This window comes from Pygocentrus nattereri, chromosome 19 (assembly GCF_015220715.1).
Source record: "Pygocentrus nattereri isolate fPygNat1 chromosome 19, fPygNat1.pri, whole genome shotgun sequence".
Classification (NCBI taxonomy): Eukaryota; Metazoa; Chordata; class Actinopteri; order Characiformes; family Serrasalmidae; genus Pygocentrus; species Pygocentrus nattereri.
The window spans coordinates 2,466,080-2,483,738 of NC_051229.1; the positions used below are offsets into that span (position 1 = coordinate 2,466,080).

Below are 17,659 nucleotides of genomic sequence, written 5' to 3' on the forward strand. Positions count from 1 at the left end.
GTGTCGGTTCAGGCGAAGTGGTTGGGGCAGTGGTTGAGATCTTCCCTCTGAAATGAGACCCTCTAATAAAAGAGCATCACTTCATTAACAGCTACTAGCGCCGCTCTGTAGGCGACCCTGCCCGTCTGCAGGGACAGCAGAGGAGGGGAAAGTTCAGCTCCTCACTGCTGGGCTTTACTTACATTTAGGGATCAAACGCCTTCAAAGAGGGGGGCAGTTATTTATTATCACCCCCCCTAATTCTTCAGTGATATGAAGCTGAAGTCAGAGATTCTCCAGATTCCTGTTGGCAGTTCTGATGCCATTTAAGGTGGAACAGGAAATTTAGCTGAAGAATCGGGACACCTTGCCCTTCGACGTGAACACGTGAGACCGGGATGAGGGCGGAGAGGTGGGGCGAGGGGTGAAATGGGATTGGGCCCAAGTCTGAAGCTTGTGTCCACGTTTGAGTGCAGCCTCGTTATGTCGTGTTTACTAGTTTCAGGTTTATGTAGTGCTACACCACAACAGACTGATGCTCAAACTAGTTTGGAGTTGGGGGAAACTTGAAGAGCAAAAAGGGCCAAAAATGTGACTTTTTGGTAAAATAATCTTAAAAAAAAAAACCCACTGTGCTGTTATTTCTGATCATCGTTTTGGGTCCGAACGCTCATGGATAACTTCTCCCTCCCAAGTTGAGCCGAAGTCTGCATCTGTTTCAACACTGCTGTTTATTTTGAAAGCTGGAAATGCATAGTTGGATCACCCGGAATGTCGCTGTTGTCGGAAGCAAACCCTGAACCTCAAATGTTAAATTTGCAGGAGAAGGAAAACTATTTACTGTTGACGGAAGTCAATGGAACCAGACGGGTTTCCAAGACGTTTTGGGCCGTTTCTGTTGGTCCGTTCATCATGAAATTTAGACGCAGCGTAAAGGACGACGGGCGTCTTCAAATCCTGTCGAGAAATGAAAACGTTGGTTTTCTTCTGACAGCAGCGACGTGATCGATTTGAAGAGGTAGGAGGATTTGATAACGGTTCAGTGTAAAACTTGCTGACTCATTTCTTTAGTGTTGCTGATGGGAACCAGGAGTCGCCATGACTACAACACAAATATAGGCATTTTATTTGCCGTCCAGAACCACCAGTGAACCTACACGAGTCTTCTGAGGTTATGTGGAATGTCAATGGGGAAAGTAGTCCTCTTTGGGGACTATTTTGTCTCACAGCGCCCTGCATTTTACATATCCCTCCGCCACGAGTGCAGTTTAAGACCAAAATCTTCTCAATTATCAGTGTAGGAGCTTTTTGTGAGGAGCTCTGAGGTGGACGTCTGGTTCCTGTCACCACCACTTTGAACAGCTCTGACCTGGTAAGTTTATCTAGAACGCGGTGTTTCACACCAAACCGCTCTGAACGACTCGGTTTATATTGTAATCAATTTTTATTCGGCGAGAATTTGAAAAATTGTTGGGATTCCCCTTAAGCAGTACCTAAACGGAGGACTAGATGTTTCCTCACTGCTGCCTCTCCTTCTTCTTCTTCTTCCAGCCTCCTTTCTCCTGGAAGCCTGACCTGGGCTTTGTCCGGCTTTTCAGAGGGAGTTTATTAGCTGCCATCTGTCGGGATCAGAGTGCTCAGGGTGGAGTGTTGGCTCTCTTCTTTTGTGTTGGGGGTCGTCGGGGGGCAGACGGTTCTTGACTCTCCGTAACCTTTCGGTCTTAAGCATGCGCTGCTCCTGAGTGCAGCCGTCCAGCTGCTGTTTGCACAGACCATCTCCAGGAGTGGGCCTTTCCCAACCAGGGGCCAGCAAACCCCCAGGGTTCATGTGGGAGAGGGCGATTGGATAAATGCATTGTTGGGAATAAAGGTTCTGTGCAGGAACGTTTTTCGTTTGTCATGGAACAGTGTAAATGTTCCTGCAAAGCTACAGCAGTGGTTCTAAGGTCTGATTTGTGAACCTTTAAATCAGTTTTTCCAGGTGAGAGTTTGTATTTGTACCTATTCATAAGTGCTGGGAGCTATGGCCTCAGATCAATATCACGATTAATTTTAATAATTTGCCTCGTTAATTCCGATCTGGCTGCTCAGACAATTTACGTCAGAGATGCCTGAACGCAGCCGCAGGAGAACGAGGCTGCAGCATCAAACAGTTAAAAGTCTGAAAGCGAAGTTTAAAGAATCCGAGGACGTGAACCGAAGAAGTGACCGCACCTTTTTACGGCTCCAACACATTCTGGGTGATGAGCCCAGCGGTCAGTCAGTGAAGCTTCATGATGCTCCTGTGATGCCGGCAAAGATGAAGCGGATCCTCCGGGAGCGACTGGCGTTCGTTGGCAGTCGTGATTGTTTACTTCTGGAAGACGCTCCTATTCTTTTACACATCCGGCTCAGTTTAGGAGCTGATCTGTTCGGACTGATCTCATACAGACACGTCGGGTGTGGTGAGAATCAGATTTGGGCCACTTTTTATCTGCTGTGTGAACGAATTCTTGGCTTCCACGTTGCAGACGGGACGTGGCGGAGTCACCTGCGTGGTACTAAGTTTTTAAGGAGACCCTACATAGTTTCCCAGCCCTAGTTTCCATAAGAGTTCTGAAACAGAGCAGTAGAGTAAAAGCCTGGAGGCGAGGCGAGGCGGAGTGTGTGGAGTCAGTCCAGCTTAGAACAGATCATTTCAGTGGATTATGGTTCAGTTATGTTCCCTGACTAAAGGCACTGAGATGGAGCCTTGAGGGTTCCACCCCAGTGACCAGGGGAACTGCCCCAGTGACAGTTCAGTACCTTAATTCGAGTTTCATGATACTTGACGTTTTCCAGATGTTTACCTTTTGTTTTTTATGCTCTTTTAAAATGCCAGTAGTGCCGGAATACGTAAGACCGTCTAAATGCCTTTAGTCCTCGAAGAACTAGCAAACGGTGGCGTTGGGCTGGGATTCATTTTGGAACAGTAGCCACGTTTACATGCAGCCTAATAATCCATTAATAATCCGACCAATAGCTCAGTCGGAATCGAATACGTCCATGAGAACAACTCGGTTGGAATGGTCTAATCCTATTGAGGCCATTCCGAATACAGCCTCTATCCGATTGATTGAGGTGAAATATCCTGTAAATATTACGTTAAATAGAATAATATCCATGTAAACTCCTGTATCCGATTACATTCCCTATCGGAAAGTTTCAGTCCGTTCTGCATGAGCGTCGCGTCACAGTGAGAGTTTATACCGTTCGACACGGCGGAGCAGAAACTGGTCTGCAGAGGAGACGAAGTTCATGCTCTGATCTTTAAAAGACGTCGGCGGGACGGACGTCCAGCTTATGTGTCTCAGAGCACGACGTCTTCCTCTCGGCCTTCTTTAATAAGGACGTGTGAAGGACGTTTTCCTGAGTCTGACGTCATTTTAAAGAAGTTAAAAACACAATCACTGCACACTGCTGCTCATCTCACTCTGACTGGACTCACGTGATGCTGGTTGTCATGGTAACGTTTACTCAGAGTGGTTCTCCACACATGTTCCTCATTTAGGATCTGATTACTTGTCATGAGCATGTAAACGAAGGTTTTCCATCGGATTGTTGTAGACTGAGCGCGTAACGAGTGTTGGTGGGATGGCTGTTGAGAAATCGCCTGTATGTGCCGTAAGCAGGTTTGAGGGTGGGGTCTAGTCTGTTATCCGAACACAGCGGACCCCCAAACCACCCCCACCGCACACAGGCACTGAACACCTGATCACGCTGAGTCACACGGTTTCATTTGGTTCTTTTTTCTTTCCCTTTTTTTGTCTTTTTGTTTTCTGTACTTAATTTCTGTCCTTTTGCTGTCTTTCCTTTCTCCTTTTCTTTCCTTCCTTTCTCTTCATTCCTTTCTCCTTTTCCCACTTTTCTCTTTTGCTTTCTTTTTCTCTTTCCTTCCCTCCTTCTTTTCCCCCCCTTTTCTCTCTTTCCTTCATCTTTCTTTATACCTTTCTCTGTCCCCCCCCCTTTTTCTTCTTTCTTTCTTTCCCTTTTCTTTCTTTCTTTCTTTCTTTCTTTCTTTCTTTCTTTCTTTCCTTTTTATTTTGCCTGTTTTTCTTATTCTTCCCTTCTCTTCATTCCTTTCTCCTCTTTCCCTTTTCTTTTTCCTGTTTCATTCTCTCTCTTCTTTTACCCCCCCCTTTTCTCCATTCTCTTTTCTTTTTCCTCCTTTTCATTCTTTCCCTCTTTCTTTATCTTTCTTTTTTGTTCTCTTGACATCCTTTCCTTTTTCCTTCTTTTTTTTTTTTTTTTTTTTTTTTGTTCCTTTCTGCCCTACTTTTCCTCCCCCCCCCCTTTTTTCTCGTTCTCTCCCGGAGTGGAAAGCTCCCTCTGTGTGAACAGTAATGATGAATGGGTCGATAGAAAAGTCCAAACTTGAGACATTATTTATCCTCAGTTTCCCGTGAGCGTCTGTTCGGCTCGGTCTGCTGAAGGTTTTGCCCGAAAAGCCACTTAAGGTGGTCGAGTTAACGGCGCGGCGCGTTTTACACTTTGAATAAAATCCATTTGCATTAACGTCCATCAGAGTCGAGGTTTTCCTTCCGTCACTGGAGTCTGAGCCTTTATTACAGCGACGTGCTGATGTGTATCTGCTGTGTGGCCTGATCTCCTCGGCGATCTGCAGCCTCTGCTTAGGCCCCACATTTAGTCTTGTGTTCTAGTCCTGAGAAGCCGAGCTGTGCTGATGGTGAAACCGCACATCCTTACTCTTCCTCTCCTCTTTCATTCTCTCCAGGTGTAGTTTGAATAGAGAGAACACTACAAGGAGCTGACTGAGTGTCTGCCAAGAGCGAGAGATTCACACAACTGATTCAGAGGTAAGGCACCGCCGCAGCGTCCTCGCCGTTCTGCCCGAGCTGCGAGGCTCGTTTAAACCCCCCTGTGACTCGTTCTTCTGAACCTGCGTGAGAACCGGTCCGGTGGAGGCCTGTAGAGGTTTTTATTCATGTTATTTGGGGGGCGAGGGAACTGTGTATCATCCTATAAGATTAAAAATGGTTTATCTAATAATATTAATACAATTAATAATAATAATAAAGCAATACAATAATAGTGCAATAGAAGTAACATTGTTAGGCGAATGTTTTGTTGGAGATGCTGTAGCGTTTTGAATGTTTATAATAATTAATGTGCTTTCTTTGTTTTTTTGTAGTTTATTTGTTTGTGTTTTTCCTCCTGGTAGAGCCTTTTTAAAGCACCATCTCTGTTCCTTGAGCTGCGGTTTGGCTCGCCGTTGTTTTGTAGTGTGCGCTGACTCGGGCTGTAATTCCTCAGTTTGGCAGGCAGGTCCGAGGCCCCCTCATGCAGAACCACGGGAAATGAATAAACCGCCGCAGCCTCTAGCCGGACCCCCCTCTGTCCCCCACCCTGCTCCGTCCCCTGGACTTACACAGGTGAGATGATGATGATGATAATGATACACCTGACCTACAGCAGCAGAGACTGGTGGGCACACGAGTTAAAGGGGAAGTCTGGTTGGCATTTTACAAAAAAACGGTGATTCAAAAAGATGAATCCGATTTTAATGATTTACAAGAGAAATAAATGATTTTACAGGTCAGTGCAGTGAGCTGTAAACGGTGTAAATGAGCATGAAGTTTATGTAGTTCTACAAGGTCTCAGTCTGAACCTCCTCCAGCTGGACGGATGACATCATCCAGTGCTGTGGAACCAGCGCCGAACGCTCTGAGCTGCTGGAGCTTCACTGCTGATGAAAATCCCGCTGCTCAGTTCTGACGGATTCACTCTTATTGACGTGGAGAACGCAGAACGTTCTGCTCAGGGGTCTCGGCTCCTCTCAGACTGAAGGAGCCGGTCAGACACTCTGTGACCCCCTCTTACAGCTGGATGGGATGTGATTGGATTGTGATTGGTTCCTCTGCGCTTTGAAATCGGCTGAATCTTTATGAATCACCCTGTACACATGATCCAGTGTTCATTCGTCACAGCACTCGGCATGTGTTTCACAAATGCGTCATGCAGCTACAGGGAATTCCCCCCTGCGCTCACCCCACAGCTTAATAGTGGGAATGTTTGATTTCAGGCATTGGACTGCTTTGTCCAGCTAGCAGGGAGACCTCAGATGTCCAGTCCAGGAGTTGTAGTATTTATTCACCTTATTTTTATTCAGGAATTCCTCCGTCCTTTACGCTACACCATCAGGAGGGGGTTTTCCTGGTCTTTAAACTGGCTTCCCCTTTAACTCTGAGTACAAGTGTCCACTTATTTTTTTTATTTGGTTACTTGTGTTTTGATTTAATTTTTTAAAATTGTTCTGAGTTACTTAATTACAGCCTCTGGAATCTGCCTAGCGCGGGTCTCCGGTTATATACTGACTGCAATTTAATAAATTCTCAAGTGTGATGGAAGCAGCTGTTTACACAGTTGTGCAGTATAGAAATTAAAAACACAAAGCTTTATTTATTTTAATGCTTCTGGGGGCGAAATCTTGCTTTACTGAAGGTTAGACTTGATTCTCATGTTATGTCCTTGCAGTTAAATGGAATTTCCTGTATTTTTTCCAGTAAATGAACATTAGGACCAATTAGGACAGTGGTGGTCGATTGATTGATTGATTGATTGATTGATTTGCATCACATATTATTTCACAGCCCTGTTCATTCTGTGTTCCTGTGCAGGCTGCCTACCCTCCCGGCCAGCCCCCCTCTGTTGTCTTCGGCCCACCTCCACAAATGAACTCTGCACCGCAGCCCAGACAGGTACACACCCAACACCATATATGATCCGTTATGGTATCAGAGCCACTTGTGGCCCAGCTAAGTGTCTGCTCTAACTTTGCTTCACGTGTTTGGAGGGATGTGTGCGCGATTTCGGGTCTCTGTCCTTTTGCCTCTCTTTGCTGATCTCTTGCTCTTTCTCCTGCCGTCCTGCCAGTTTGCTCCAGGGCCTCGTGCTTTACATCAACAGGTACTAACTTTCTTCACTGAGTAACTGATTAGTCCCGTTCGCATGTGCTCTGTTTGAGTAGAAACAGTGCAGACGTCCACTGTTATCACATCTCCAGCGTTTTTTCATCCTGACCTCTATCTGCTGCATCTGCGGCGTGTGGTCGATTACCACAGACACCGATTTCAACACTTCCCGGAAATTAGAAAAGAACTAAAACCTGTTAACTTACAGTAGAAGCCAGTGGTTTGGCCTGAGTTTGTCACTCATTGCACTTATTTATTAATCAAATTATTTATTGAGTAGATAATTCAAGTTGTAAATCCATCATTTAATTGCTTCAGATCGTAAACCGGTTAGTTCCGGCCGTGCAAGCTGATTGGTTGAGAAACGTTCTCAGCTTTTTCACAAACACTATCACTCCGCTGAGATGCCGTTGCTAAGCAACGGCTCTGACAGCTGTAGGAGACGTTTGAGCCGTCTGAACGATTTTACTTCAGTCTTTCTTACACAAACAGAAAACGGACTCTGTTAAGACCACATCTGACCGACAGCCGATTTGGTCCGACTCTGAAGACGAGACGACGCTAAATTCCCAAACTGTCGTCGCCACTGAGCAGCTTTTCAGTCGGCAGCTGTGACAGAAGAACAGCTGAACAACCTGGAATCAGCCAGAAATGAACCCAACACCATTCGCCAAACTAAACCGGCTGTAAGAAGCTTCACAGACCGGCTGGAACAAAACAACATTAATACTGATCTGGAGAAACTGACCAAACTGAGCTGAACCTGATATTGGGTCGGTTTTATGGCTCAGTCTGATCTGGTCCGACTCTGAAGATCAGACACGTCTGGCGAATGGTTTGGTGATGCCTAACTTTACTTGCTATGAAGAAAACTATCATAATGCGTTGAAACGTATGGTTTCACACCTTTTAACAGAGAAAATTCTCACATTTGTGCGTTGCTTCGTTCTCTTGTTCGGTCATCGCTGTTTTCCTGTTTTTCCTGCTTGTCTCCCCTCTCAACAACGATCAGGACACCCTACCCCTAGACGTGAAGGGCTAAGTGGTGGGCGAGGGGTGAAACGGATTGGGGCTGTAACCAAGAAATGAATCCGTTCAGGGGTTAAAGTGGTAATGGGCCGTACGCGGTCGCGGCAGGTTGAGAGAAGGCTGGTAAAACGCTGGATCTGATCAGAGCCTGCTGTTCATCTTAAACTCTCAGTGCTTCATGCCTCTTTCAGATCTTTCACTGTTAAACAGGCGCAGCAGAACCTGCGTCTTTCCCTCTCTGTGCCGCAGAGTTCAGCCATTTTTGTGCTTTCGCTGTGGTACTTACTGTTAAATTCACCAAACCGTGCACATGTCTGCTTTATTTGTGCTGCTGCTCACGGCTAACTGATTAACCGCTGCTTCGTGTCCTCCTTTCTCTCGCTCCCTCTTTCTGCCTCTTTGCTCTCTCTCTTCTGGTGTGTGGTCCGGCTGAAGGGTGGATTCAGGTCACTGCAGGTAACTTCCTCTCTTCTTTCCTTCTTGCTCCCTCTCTCTTGGGTGTCTGGTCAGCGTTGCCCTCGTGTAGTCGCCCTGTGTGCATGCAGTGGCCCTCTCTGCAGCATGGAGGCCCAGTTATATAGCCTTAACTCATTTATTCGTTGAGTGTTTTTAGACAAACTCGGCTGTATTATTCCTGGATGTGGCAACGTTTGACCTTCAATAGAGGAAACGGCATAGTTGCCTGTAAATGTTTCCAGACTTGGAGCTACTTTACTCAGTCTTATGGAAAATATCCAGCAGATTAATATTGAGATTTTTATCGTTTTCACTTCTTGGTCGAACTGTTAGTCTGATTAAGAAAGGAAACTATGCTGAATGTAACGGAAATCGTTTAATTGTAAGAATAAGCGAATAGCTGTTAATTAACGTGGCCTTATTTGTGCAGTGAGCTCCTCACAGTGCTGAGAAGCTTTAACCGATCAGGCGTAACATCATGACCACCTCCTCGTTTCTACGCTCACTGTCCATTTTATCAGCTCCACTTGCTGTATAGCTGCACTCTGGAGTTTTTAAACACTGTGTCCACTCACTGTCCACTCTATTAGACACTCCTACCTTGTAGATGTAAAGTCAGAGACGACAGCTCATCTGCTGCTGCACAGTTTGTGTTGGTCATCCTCTAGTCCTTCATCAGTGGTCACTGGACGCTGCCCACAGGACGCTGTTGGCTGGATATTTTTGGTTGGTGGACTATTCTCAGTCCAGCAGAGACACTGAGGTGTTTAAAAACTCCAGCAGCACTGCTGTGTCTGATCCACTCAGACCAGCACAACACACACCAAACTGTACCTGCTCTGTGAGGGTCCATGGGGGTCCTGACCACTGAAGAACAGGGTAACAGAGTATCAGAGAAACAGATGGACTACAGTCTGTAACTGTAGAACTACAGAGTGGAACTATACGGTCAGTGGAGCTGATAAAGTGGACAGTGAGCGGAGAAACGAGGAGGTGGTCATGATGTTACACCTGTACAGACTTGTTAAAGTTGCGTTAAGAACACTTGGAAAACACCAGTAGTTTCTTTTTTGAAAGTAACTGTTCACAGTTAATGATGGTTCTCTAGTAAAGAAAGGTGCTGTGTAGAACTGTGCACACTCTCAGAACCCTTTGCATGATTAAAGGGTTCTTCAGATTGTTGGAGAGTGTGCCACACACTCTTAAAGATGGTTCTTCAGGGGTTCTCTAATAAAGAAAACGTTTCTATATAGAGCAGCGGGCACTCGATCCTTTGCATTACTAAAGGGTTCTTTGCTCATGAAATGGTTCTTTTAGATCAATGGGGAATGTGCTGTGAATAGTTTTATATAGAACCTTTTTGAAAGGTTCTGTATCGCACCAAAAAGGGTTCTTTTGATACAAGCTTGATGTAAGAATAGAAGAACCTTTATTGGGTGCCATATAGAGCCCTTTTCAAAATAGTTCCATAGAGGACCAAATACTCAGTCGTGTTAAGGGTTTCTTTGAATGTCCGTGGTTCTTTGTAGAAGATGGGTGAATTTGGGTGCTGTATAGAACAGTTTTCCATCTACGTCACATTCTGAAGAACCCTTTTATGATGTACACTTCAATCATGCGTGAAGTTCTTTAGATGTTTCTGGTTCTTTTATATAAACTTTTTTTAAATGCTGTATAGAACTCTTCGCAAAAAGGGTGGTGCATAATCATCTACAGCACACAATCAATCTGAAGAACCCTATACCAATGCAAAGAACCCTTAAAGAACCATCACAAAGGACAGATGAGGCCTTTTAGGTTGTCTAAGGGGAAGCGAGCCTTCTGAACGTTGTGGCTCGCCGAGGCAGTCGGTCCGTGTTGCGTAATCATTTCTGGTTGTGAAAGGAAGGAGAACCTTCCACCTGGTCACGCTTTGGCCTCATCTTGGTGGCGTAGCTGTGAGCTGCTGTTCAGTGGACTGGTTTTCTAAGCTTAAAGATCCCACGTCGTGGAGAACCTGGTTTTTGATTGTGCATCACTGCTGTTGGAACAAAACCTCGCGTCTTCAGAACGTCAGCTTTACAGGATTCACACCTTTTAACCTCTTGCGCTCGTCGGTATATTTCGGTTTGTCCATCTGGATTTTCGCGATCAGATCATAAGGCAAATTATTCAGTAACTCCATGAAATAAATGTAAATTTAATTTTATTTATTTGTAAAAGCTCCTCAAATGAACAGAACGTGTGTTTTCTGATCTCCACACATCACTACACGCTCACGATTCACTGCTGAGAGCCTTAAATCTGCGCCGCTCTTTGTGTTATTCTCTAAAAGTGATGTTTCCAGAGCAGATCACTGAAGAGACGCCGTCTGTTTATAGTTTAGAGCCCAGATTTGGGGAAAAACGGGTCGACTTTCAGTAGAAAAACAAAGTTCAGCTTCTTTTATTATAAGGGTTTAAAATGACATCACCGTCTATTAGACTGGAGAGAAGAGCTACAGCCTCACACGACGCCCAGCTTCTGAATGGAGCTTATGGAGTATGAATGTTATGAAGAACATGATGGAGTGCGATTTGGACCCACCGGTGGTTCTGGTGGTCCGTTCATCATGAAACCTTTGAAACATTTGAAAAAGCCAGTTGCTCTTTATGATGTCAAAAGCTCAAACGCCTGATTGGTCACCTATAAGCTTTTTATTGTTACAAGCTTGACCTCATAACAGGTGGAACCTTCTGTGCTATATAGAAGCCTGTTCAAAACGGTTCCGTACAGAACCACGTATAGCACATTCTGAAGAACTCTTGATGCCAAGTACTCTTTCATAATGCATTGGGGTTCTTTATAGAAACATTTTCTTCACCGAAGAACCATCTTTTAAGAATATAGATGGTTCTTAAATGGTTCTTTAGTAAAGAAAATTATTCTATATAGAACTGTGATCACTCACAGAACCCTTTGCATGATTAAAGGGTTCTTCAGATGGAGAATGTGCTATACACTCTTAAAAATGGCTCTTAAAGGGTTCTTTAGTAGAGGATCTATAGAACCACGAACACTCAAAGAACCCTTTGCATGAGTAAATGGTTTTTTGCATGATGAGCGTTCTTGTTGGAGAATGTGTTGTGTGTATGGTTCTAGATAGCACCAAAAGGCGTTTTTCAGTTGTTACTAAGCTCGACGAAACAATGGAACATTTTTCCATCTACAGCACCTTCTGAAGAACCCTTTTATGATGCAGAGTATCCTTTAATCATGCAGAGGGTCCTTTGAGTGTTTATGGTTCTTTATAGAAACATTGAGTACAGATGGTCCTATTCGTTTTGAAAAGGGTTCCATTGTTACGATGCCAGGCTTGTTCTGTTGCGATTTTACTGGAAAAATGGCGAAAACGTAGATGAGATTTTGTTCTGACAGCAGGGATTTATATGTAGGCTACGTAAACGCCTGTTTTGAAAGAATCATGTTTGTGATGTCACACCGCCTTAGCCCTGCCCACTTAGCCTGCAGCAGTTTAGCCCCGCCTGTTCCTGCTGAAGTGGTTTGGAGTGTTCCAGCAGACAGTCTGATGGTTGTTGGCGTGGAAGTTTTGCGAAAACGATTAAACGTCGTGCTGTTCATGGCTGTCAGGAAGCAAATGGATCGCTGCAGCTTCCAGAAGATCCACACGTACTAAAGGAGCAGCTCAGGTTCCCCCCACTGCTCTCTGTTTCAGCCAGGCTAGAGTAGAGCTCGTTTATTTGCGTTTAATTACGTTGGGATATTACGGTGCTAGAATATAGAATAGGGGTCCCTTTTTACGGTTCCTAGTGCCTCACTGTGTCCTGAAGCTCCTCTTTCTTTCCTCTCGCAGCAGTATTACCACAACCGGCCCAATTTGCCCAGCAGCGCCCCGCGAGTGCCCCCCAGCAGCACGCCTCGCCCGGTGCCGCCGGCCCACGTTTACCCCGCCAGCTCTCAGATGATGATGATTCAGCAGCAGCCGCTGCAGTTTGCCAACTCTCAGGGCACAGCATACTTCCTCCCACCTGGACAGGTAATAACAATGCTATAACATGATTATAGTCTCAAATTAGAACCGAATGTCAGATTCAGTGCGTTTTATCTGTTCCCACTGACGCAGATGCACTTCTGTCACATATGAAGAAAGATTGGATTTGGGCCACTTTTACCTGCTGTGTAAACGTAGCCTTGTGTTTTGAATATTTCATGAATTCGAGTAATATTTCAAGGTTTACTACGTGGTTTACTAAGTGCCTGTTTTATTGTTGGCTTTTACATATTTTGATTAAACAGTGGCCAGTTCAGATTATGGCACAAATTCAATTAAAAATTAATTAGTTTTTTTTTATTTTTATTAAATGACCCCTCGAGTGGTTGAGGTCGACACCCCTGCTTTAACCCATCTGTAGTGCAGGCTGAAGCCCAGCTGTGGCTCTGATGAAACCCACAGTTGTTTAAAGTGATTCCTGAATACAGTAGACGGCGATATGAATGAGTGTTGAGAGGCAACAGTCGCGGATGAGTTGAATCATTGACTGTATTTATGATGGACACTCATTGGTTGGAACATGCAGACGCTGCTGCTCTCGCTGGACATCGGGGATTAAAATACGAGACTGTTCCCGCTGGTTCTGCCTTTACAGTGAAATGAATGTTATTGAAAATAATAAGTTGAAACTTTGATCCACGTGTGCACGTATAACTCGAGGGACTGCATTTAAAATGGGGAGGGGGGGGGGCAGTTATGTTTAATTGGATAGCAGTAGTAAATTAATCTCTCCAAAAACTTTGCCACTTTTGTGACAAAGTAATGTAATAGAATTTAAAATGAAGCTGTGGTGTTGAGCTGTTGCTGAACAGAAGGTTAAACTGGTGCTCGTGAGCGACTCGTGACTGTTGTATTGAATATTAACCCAACTTTGCTTCCTCGGTTTTCTCCCGCAGTACCGTCCGCCGTACGTTCCCCCGGCCCAGCAGTATCCTGTGGCCAGCGCACCTGCAGGCTTCTACTCTGGAACGAATCCTGATTACGGCTCTACATATGGTAAGAGTCTGTCCTGGACAACGGAAGACCCAAGGTCCACTTTCCTCCAGCCAGCCGTCTCCCACCATCAACCTTTTAACTCCTCTGAAATTGGCTTCTCCATTGCAAACGATCCCTGTACACCAGTAGGTTATTTCACAAAGCGGCTTCGCCCACAGATGTGTTCCGTTATCGCTGCTGTTGACATCGGACAAGTTTTGCTGAACTCTAGTTATAAAAAACCTGTTAAACCTAATGAGAAACTGTAGAACGGACTCGGTTTATATCACAATACCTACATTTAGAGTCGGTTATTCATTCAGTCTAATGAGAAACTGTAGAACAGACTCGGTTTATATCACAATACCTACATTTAGAGTCGGTTATTCATTCAGCCTAATGAGAAACTGTAGAACAGACTCGGTTTATATCACAATACCTACATTTAGAGTCGGTTATTCATTCAGCCTAATGAGAAACTGTAGAACAGACTCGGTTTATATCACAATACCTACATTTAGAGCCGGTTATTCATTCAGTCTAATGAGAAACTGTAGAACAGACTCGGTTTATATCACAATACCTACATTTAGAGTCGGTTATTCATTCAGTCTAATGAGAAACTGTAGAACGGACTCGGTTTATATCACAATACCTACATTTAGAGCCGGTTATTCATTCAGTCTAATGAGAAACTGTAGAACAGACTCGGTTTATATCACAATACCTACATTTAGAGTCGGTTATTCATTCAGCCTAATGAGAAACTGTAGAACAGACTCGGTTTATATCACAATACCTACATTTAGAGCCGGTTATTCATTCAGCCTAATGAGAAACTGTAGAACAGACTCGGTTTATATCACAATACCTACATTTAGAGTCGGTTATTCATTCAGTCTAATGAGAAACTGTAGAACAGACTCGGTTTATATCACAATACCTACATTTAGAGCCGGTTATTCATTCAGTCTAATGAGAAACTGTAGAACAGACTCGGTTTATATCACAATACCTACATTTAGAGTCGTTATTCATTCAGTCTAATGAGAAACTGTAGAACAGACTCGGTTTATATCACAATACCTACATTTAGAGCCGGTTATTCATTCAGCCTAATGAGAAACTGTAGAACAGACTCGGTTTATATCACAATACCTACATTTAGAGTCGGTTATTCATTCAGTCTAATGAGAAACTGTAGAAACAGACTCGTTTATATCACAATACCTACATTTAGAGCCGGTTATTCATTCAGTCTAATGAGAAACTGTAGAACAGACTCGGTTTATATCACAATACCTACATTTAGAGTCGGTTATTCATTCAGTCTAATGAGAAACTGTAGAACGGACTCGGTTTATATCACAATACCTACATTTAGAGCCGGTTATTCATTCAGTCTAATGAGAAACTGTAGAACGGACTCGGTTTATATCACAATACCTACATTTAGAGTCGGTTATTCATTCAGCCTAATGAGAAACTGTAGAACGGACTCGGTTTATATCACAATACCTACATTTAGAGCCGGTTATTCATTCAGTCTAATGAGAAACTGTAGAACAGACTCGGTTTATATCACAATACCTACATTTAGAGCTGGTTATTCATTCAGTCTAATGAGAAACTGTAGAACAGACTCGGTTTATATCACAATACCTACATTTAGAGCCGGTTATTCATTCAGTCTAATGAGAAACTGTAGAACAGACTCGGTTTATATCACAATACCTACATTTAGAGCCGGTTATTCATTCAGCCTAATGAGAAACTGTAGAACAGACTCGGTTTATATCACAATACCTACATTTAGAGCCGGTTATTCATTCTACAGTTTCTCATTAGACTGAATGAATAACCGACTCTAAATCTTTGTATTGTGATGGTTTGTTTTCTAAAGCAAGTCCATCTTTTCATCAGTAGCTATAAAGAAGCACATTTGAGCCAAAGCCTGATTGTCAGTTAACCCTGAAATTTAAGTCTGTCCAGTAGAAAACGCTTTGAATGGGAACATCCTGATCTTTGATTTAAAGGGACGCTCCAGCCAAAATTAAAATTGTAAATGTACCCATTGTGAACATGCTTACTCGTTCTACCGCGGTACTGCAGTCGTTCTGATTTTTCCAGTCCCCCATAGGCTGACGTTCCTGTTAGACATATGAATCTCTTGCCGTACATTCCCAATCTTTGGGTGAAGCCCATTCCACCCCTTGCCCCTACCACTTGGCCCTCGGCCCTCTGTTTTGCATGTCTAAGGGTTGAGATAGAGGGGAGGGGTGAAGTGTTGGGGCTACATGACCCTCCAAACGGAGGTTTTTCAGAAACTCAGAGTTATGGGGGGAAAAAGGAAAACCGGCAAGATGGAGCGCACGAGACCAAAGAAACCCACAAATGTGAGAGTTTTCTCTGTTAAATATAACCATCTGTATAATCTGTGTTTTTTGGTCGTTTTCTTCCCGCCAGGCTCGCTAACTTTCCCGTTCCACCTTAAATAGTCCAGCAGTTCTGACGCCTGAAGCGCCAGAATGTACCTGCTGCTCCATTTAAGGTGGACCAGGAAAATTTGAATCTGGAGAATCTCTGACTTCAGCTTCACATCACTGAAGAATTAGGGGGGGGTGATAATAAATAACTGCCCCCTCTTTGAAGGCGTATGATCCCTAAATGTAACTAAAGCCCAGCAGTGAGGAGCTGAACTTTCCCCTCCTCTGCTGTCCCTGCAGACGGGCAGGGTCGCCTACAGAGCGGCGCTAGTAGCTGTTAATGAAGTGATGCTCTTTTATTAGAGGGGCTCATTTCAGAGGGAAGATCTCAACCACTGCCCTGTAGCTCAGGAACAAGGGGTTAGGGTGACACTCAAAAACAAGGGGTCGGGGTAAAAAACAGAAATGGGACTTATTACAGTAGCAAATGAATTACTCAGACCGCAGAAGCGGCTCGCCAGAGATGTTCAATGAATGAAAAACGAAACCGTCAAATTGATGATCCTGCTCTACAGAGCAATACGTAACCCGGCAAATGACTTGGTGAACTCCTAGTTTTAGGCTGGAATCCCCCTTTAAGTCGCCCAGTTTTATTTATATAGTGAAATCCTGCTTTAAGTTACTACTTAACATGAACTCCTCTGTCTTTCATTCTCACGTTGCTGGTTCTTTAACTCCATTGTGCTTTTGATATGTGCTTCCTGATGGAACCTCTCATTCATCTCCTACCCTCTTTCTCTCATCCCTTCTTTCTCTCTCTCTCTCTCTCTCTCTCTGTCTGTCTCTCTCTCTCGCTCTTTACCTCTGGGCTGAGTTCAGAGGCCTCTCTGGCAGCGAGGGAGAGGCGGGGGGGTGGGGGGAGAGGTACGGGCCGAGAGAACGGCCGAATCTCTCTGCACGCCGCTCCTCTCACCTCCCAGCGCTACCCCGGTGAGTCTGGAACGCAGGGCTGCTTGTGTTGGTTTTTTTTTTTTTTTTTGGTTTTTCTTTTCTTTTTTTTTTTTTTGCCTTTTAAAAAGTCCGTTTCCCAGGAGCATGCACCTGCCCTTTTTGCTGCCGTGACCTCCACGGTGACCCGTGACTCCAAAAGCTCATGAGGCAGCACCGCTTTTAGTTTATTCGCCGAAGTTAGGGACGTCCCGATACGAAGGCCCTGTATCAGAGCTGATCTGGGCTTTTTATTCGTTTCTCTTAACCTCTTCAACTCTTTGGTAGTTCCAAAACGCACCTCAAATAGATAAACCCTTTTAATAAGAGTCTGTTTTTCTACTGAAAGTAGAAAAAAAAACTATAAACAGACGGCGTCTCTTCAGTGATCTGCTGTGGAAACATCACTTTTATAAAATAAGTGTCTGATTTTTGGCTTTCAGCAGTAAATTGTAAGCATATAGTGACGTGTAGATCATTAAAACATGCTCTGATAATTTGAGGGGAGTTTTTACAGAAAATGAATAATTTCATGCAGTTACTGAATAATTTGCCTCACAGTTTGGTCGTGTGAATTCAGATGGACAAACCAAAACATACCCATGAGAACAAGAGGTTAAAATTCAATTTTATCTGCTGCATTGAAGTTCACAGAAAATCTTCTCTGATCCCCCGTTAGATGTTTAGGATGTTTCTTGACGGACCCACTAGTTTATATAAGCGTACAAGCGGTTTTCAAAGTGTTTATTTTCTCCAGCAGTGGTCGTTGCTTCGTATGATCATTCATTCGTTGAGTCATTCATGGCCACAAGCGATATGGGAGCCTG

General features: G+C 44.1%; 1 protein-coding gene across 6 annotated transcripts in view; it reads left to right on the plus strand.

Moving 5' to 3' along the window:
• The window catches only part of eif4g1a (eukaryotic translation initiation factor 4 gamma, 1a), a 52,991-nt gene that overhangs the window by 8,077 nt on the left and 27,255 nt on the right, over positions 1 to 17,659 (plus strand). Inside the window, exons 2-9 of one of the 6 annotated variants that reach the window (XM_037530958.1) lie at positions 4,733 to 4,814; positions 5,272 to 5,390; positions 6,636 to 6,716; positions 6,892 to 6,924; positions 8,394 to 8,414; positions 12,247 to 12,429; positions 13,341 to 13,440; positions 16,725 to 16,835. In XM_037530958.1, the coding sequence (XP_037386855.1) occupies positions 5,316 to 5,390; positions 6,636 to 6,716; positions 6,892 to 6,924; positions 8,394 to 8,414; positions 12,247 to 12,429; positions 13,341 to 13,440; positions 16,725 to 16,835 (604 nt within the window). In that variant the 5' untranslated portion in view covers positions 4,733 to 4,814; positions 5,272 to 5,315. The remainder of the gene's footprint in view (positions 1 to 4,732; positions 4,815 to 5,271; positions 5,391 to 6,635; positions 6,717 to 6,891; positions 6,925 to 8,393; positions 8,415 to 12,246; positions 12,430 to 13,340; positions 13,441 to 16,724; positions 16,836 to 17,659) is intronic. The other 5 variants (XM_037530959.1, XM_037530962.1, XM_037530961.1 and 2 more) reach the window with 5 other exon arrangements.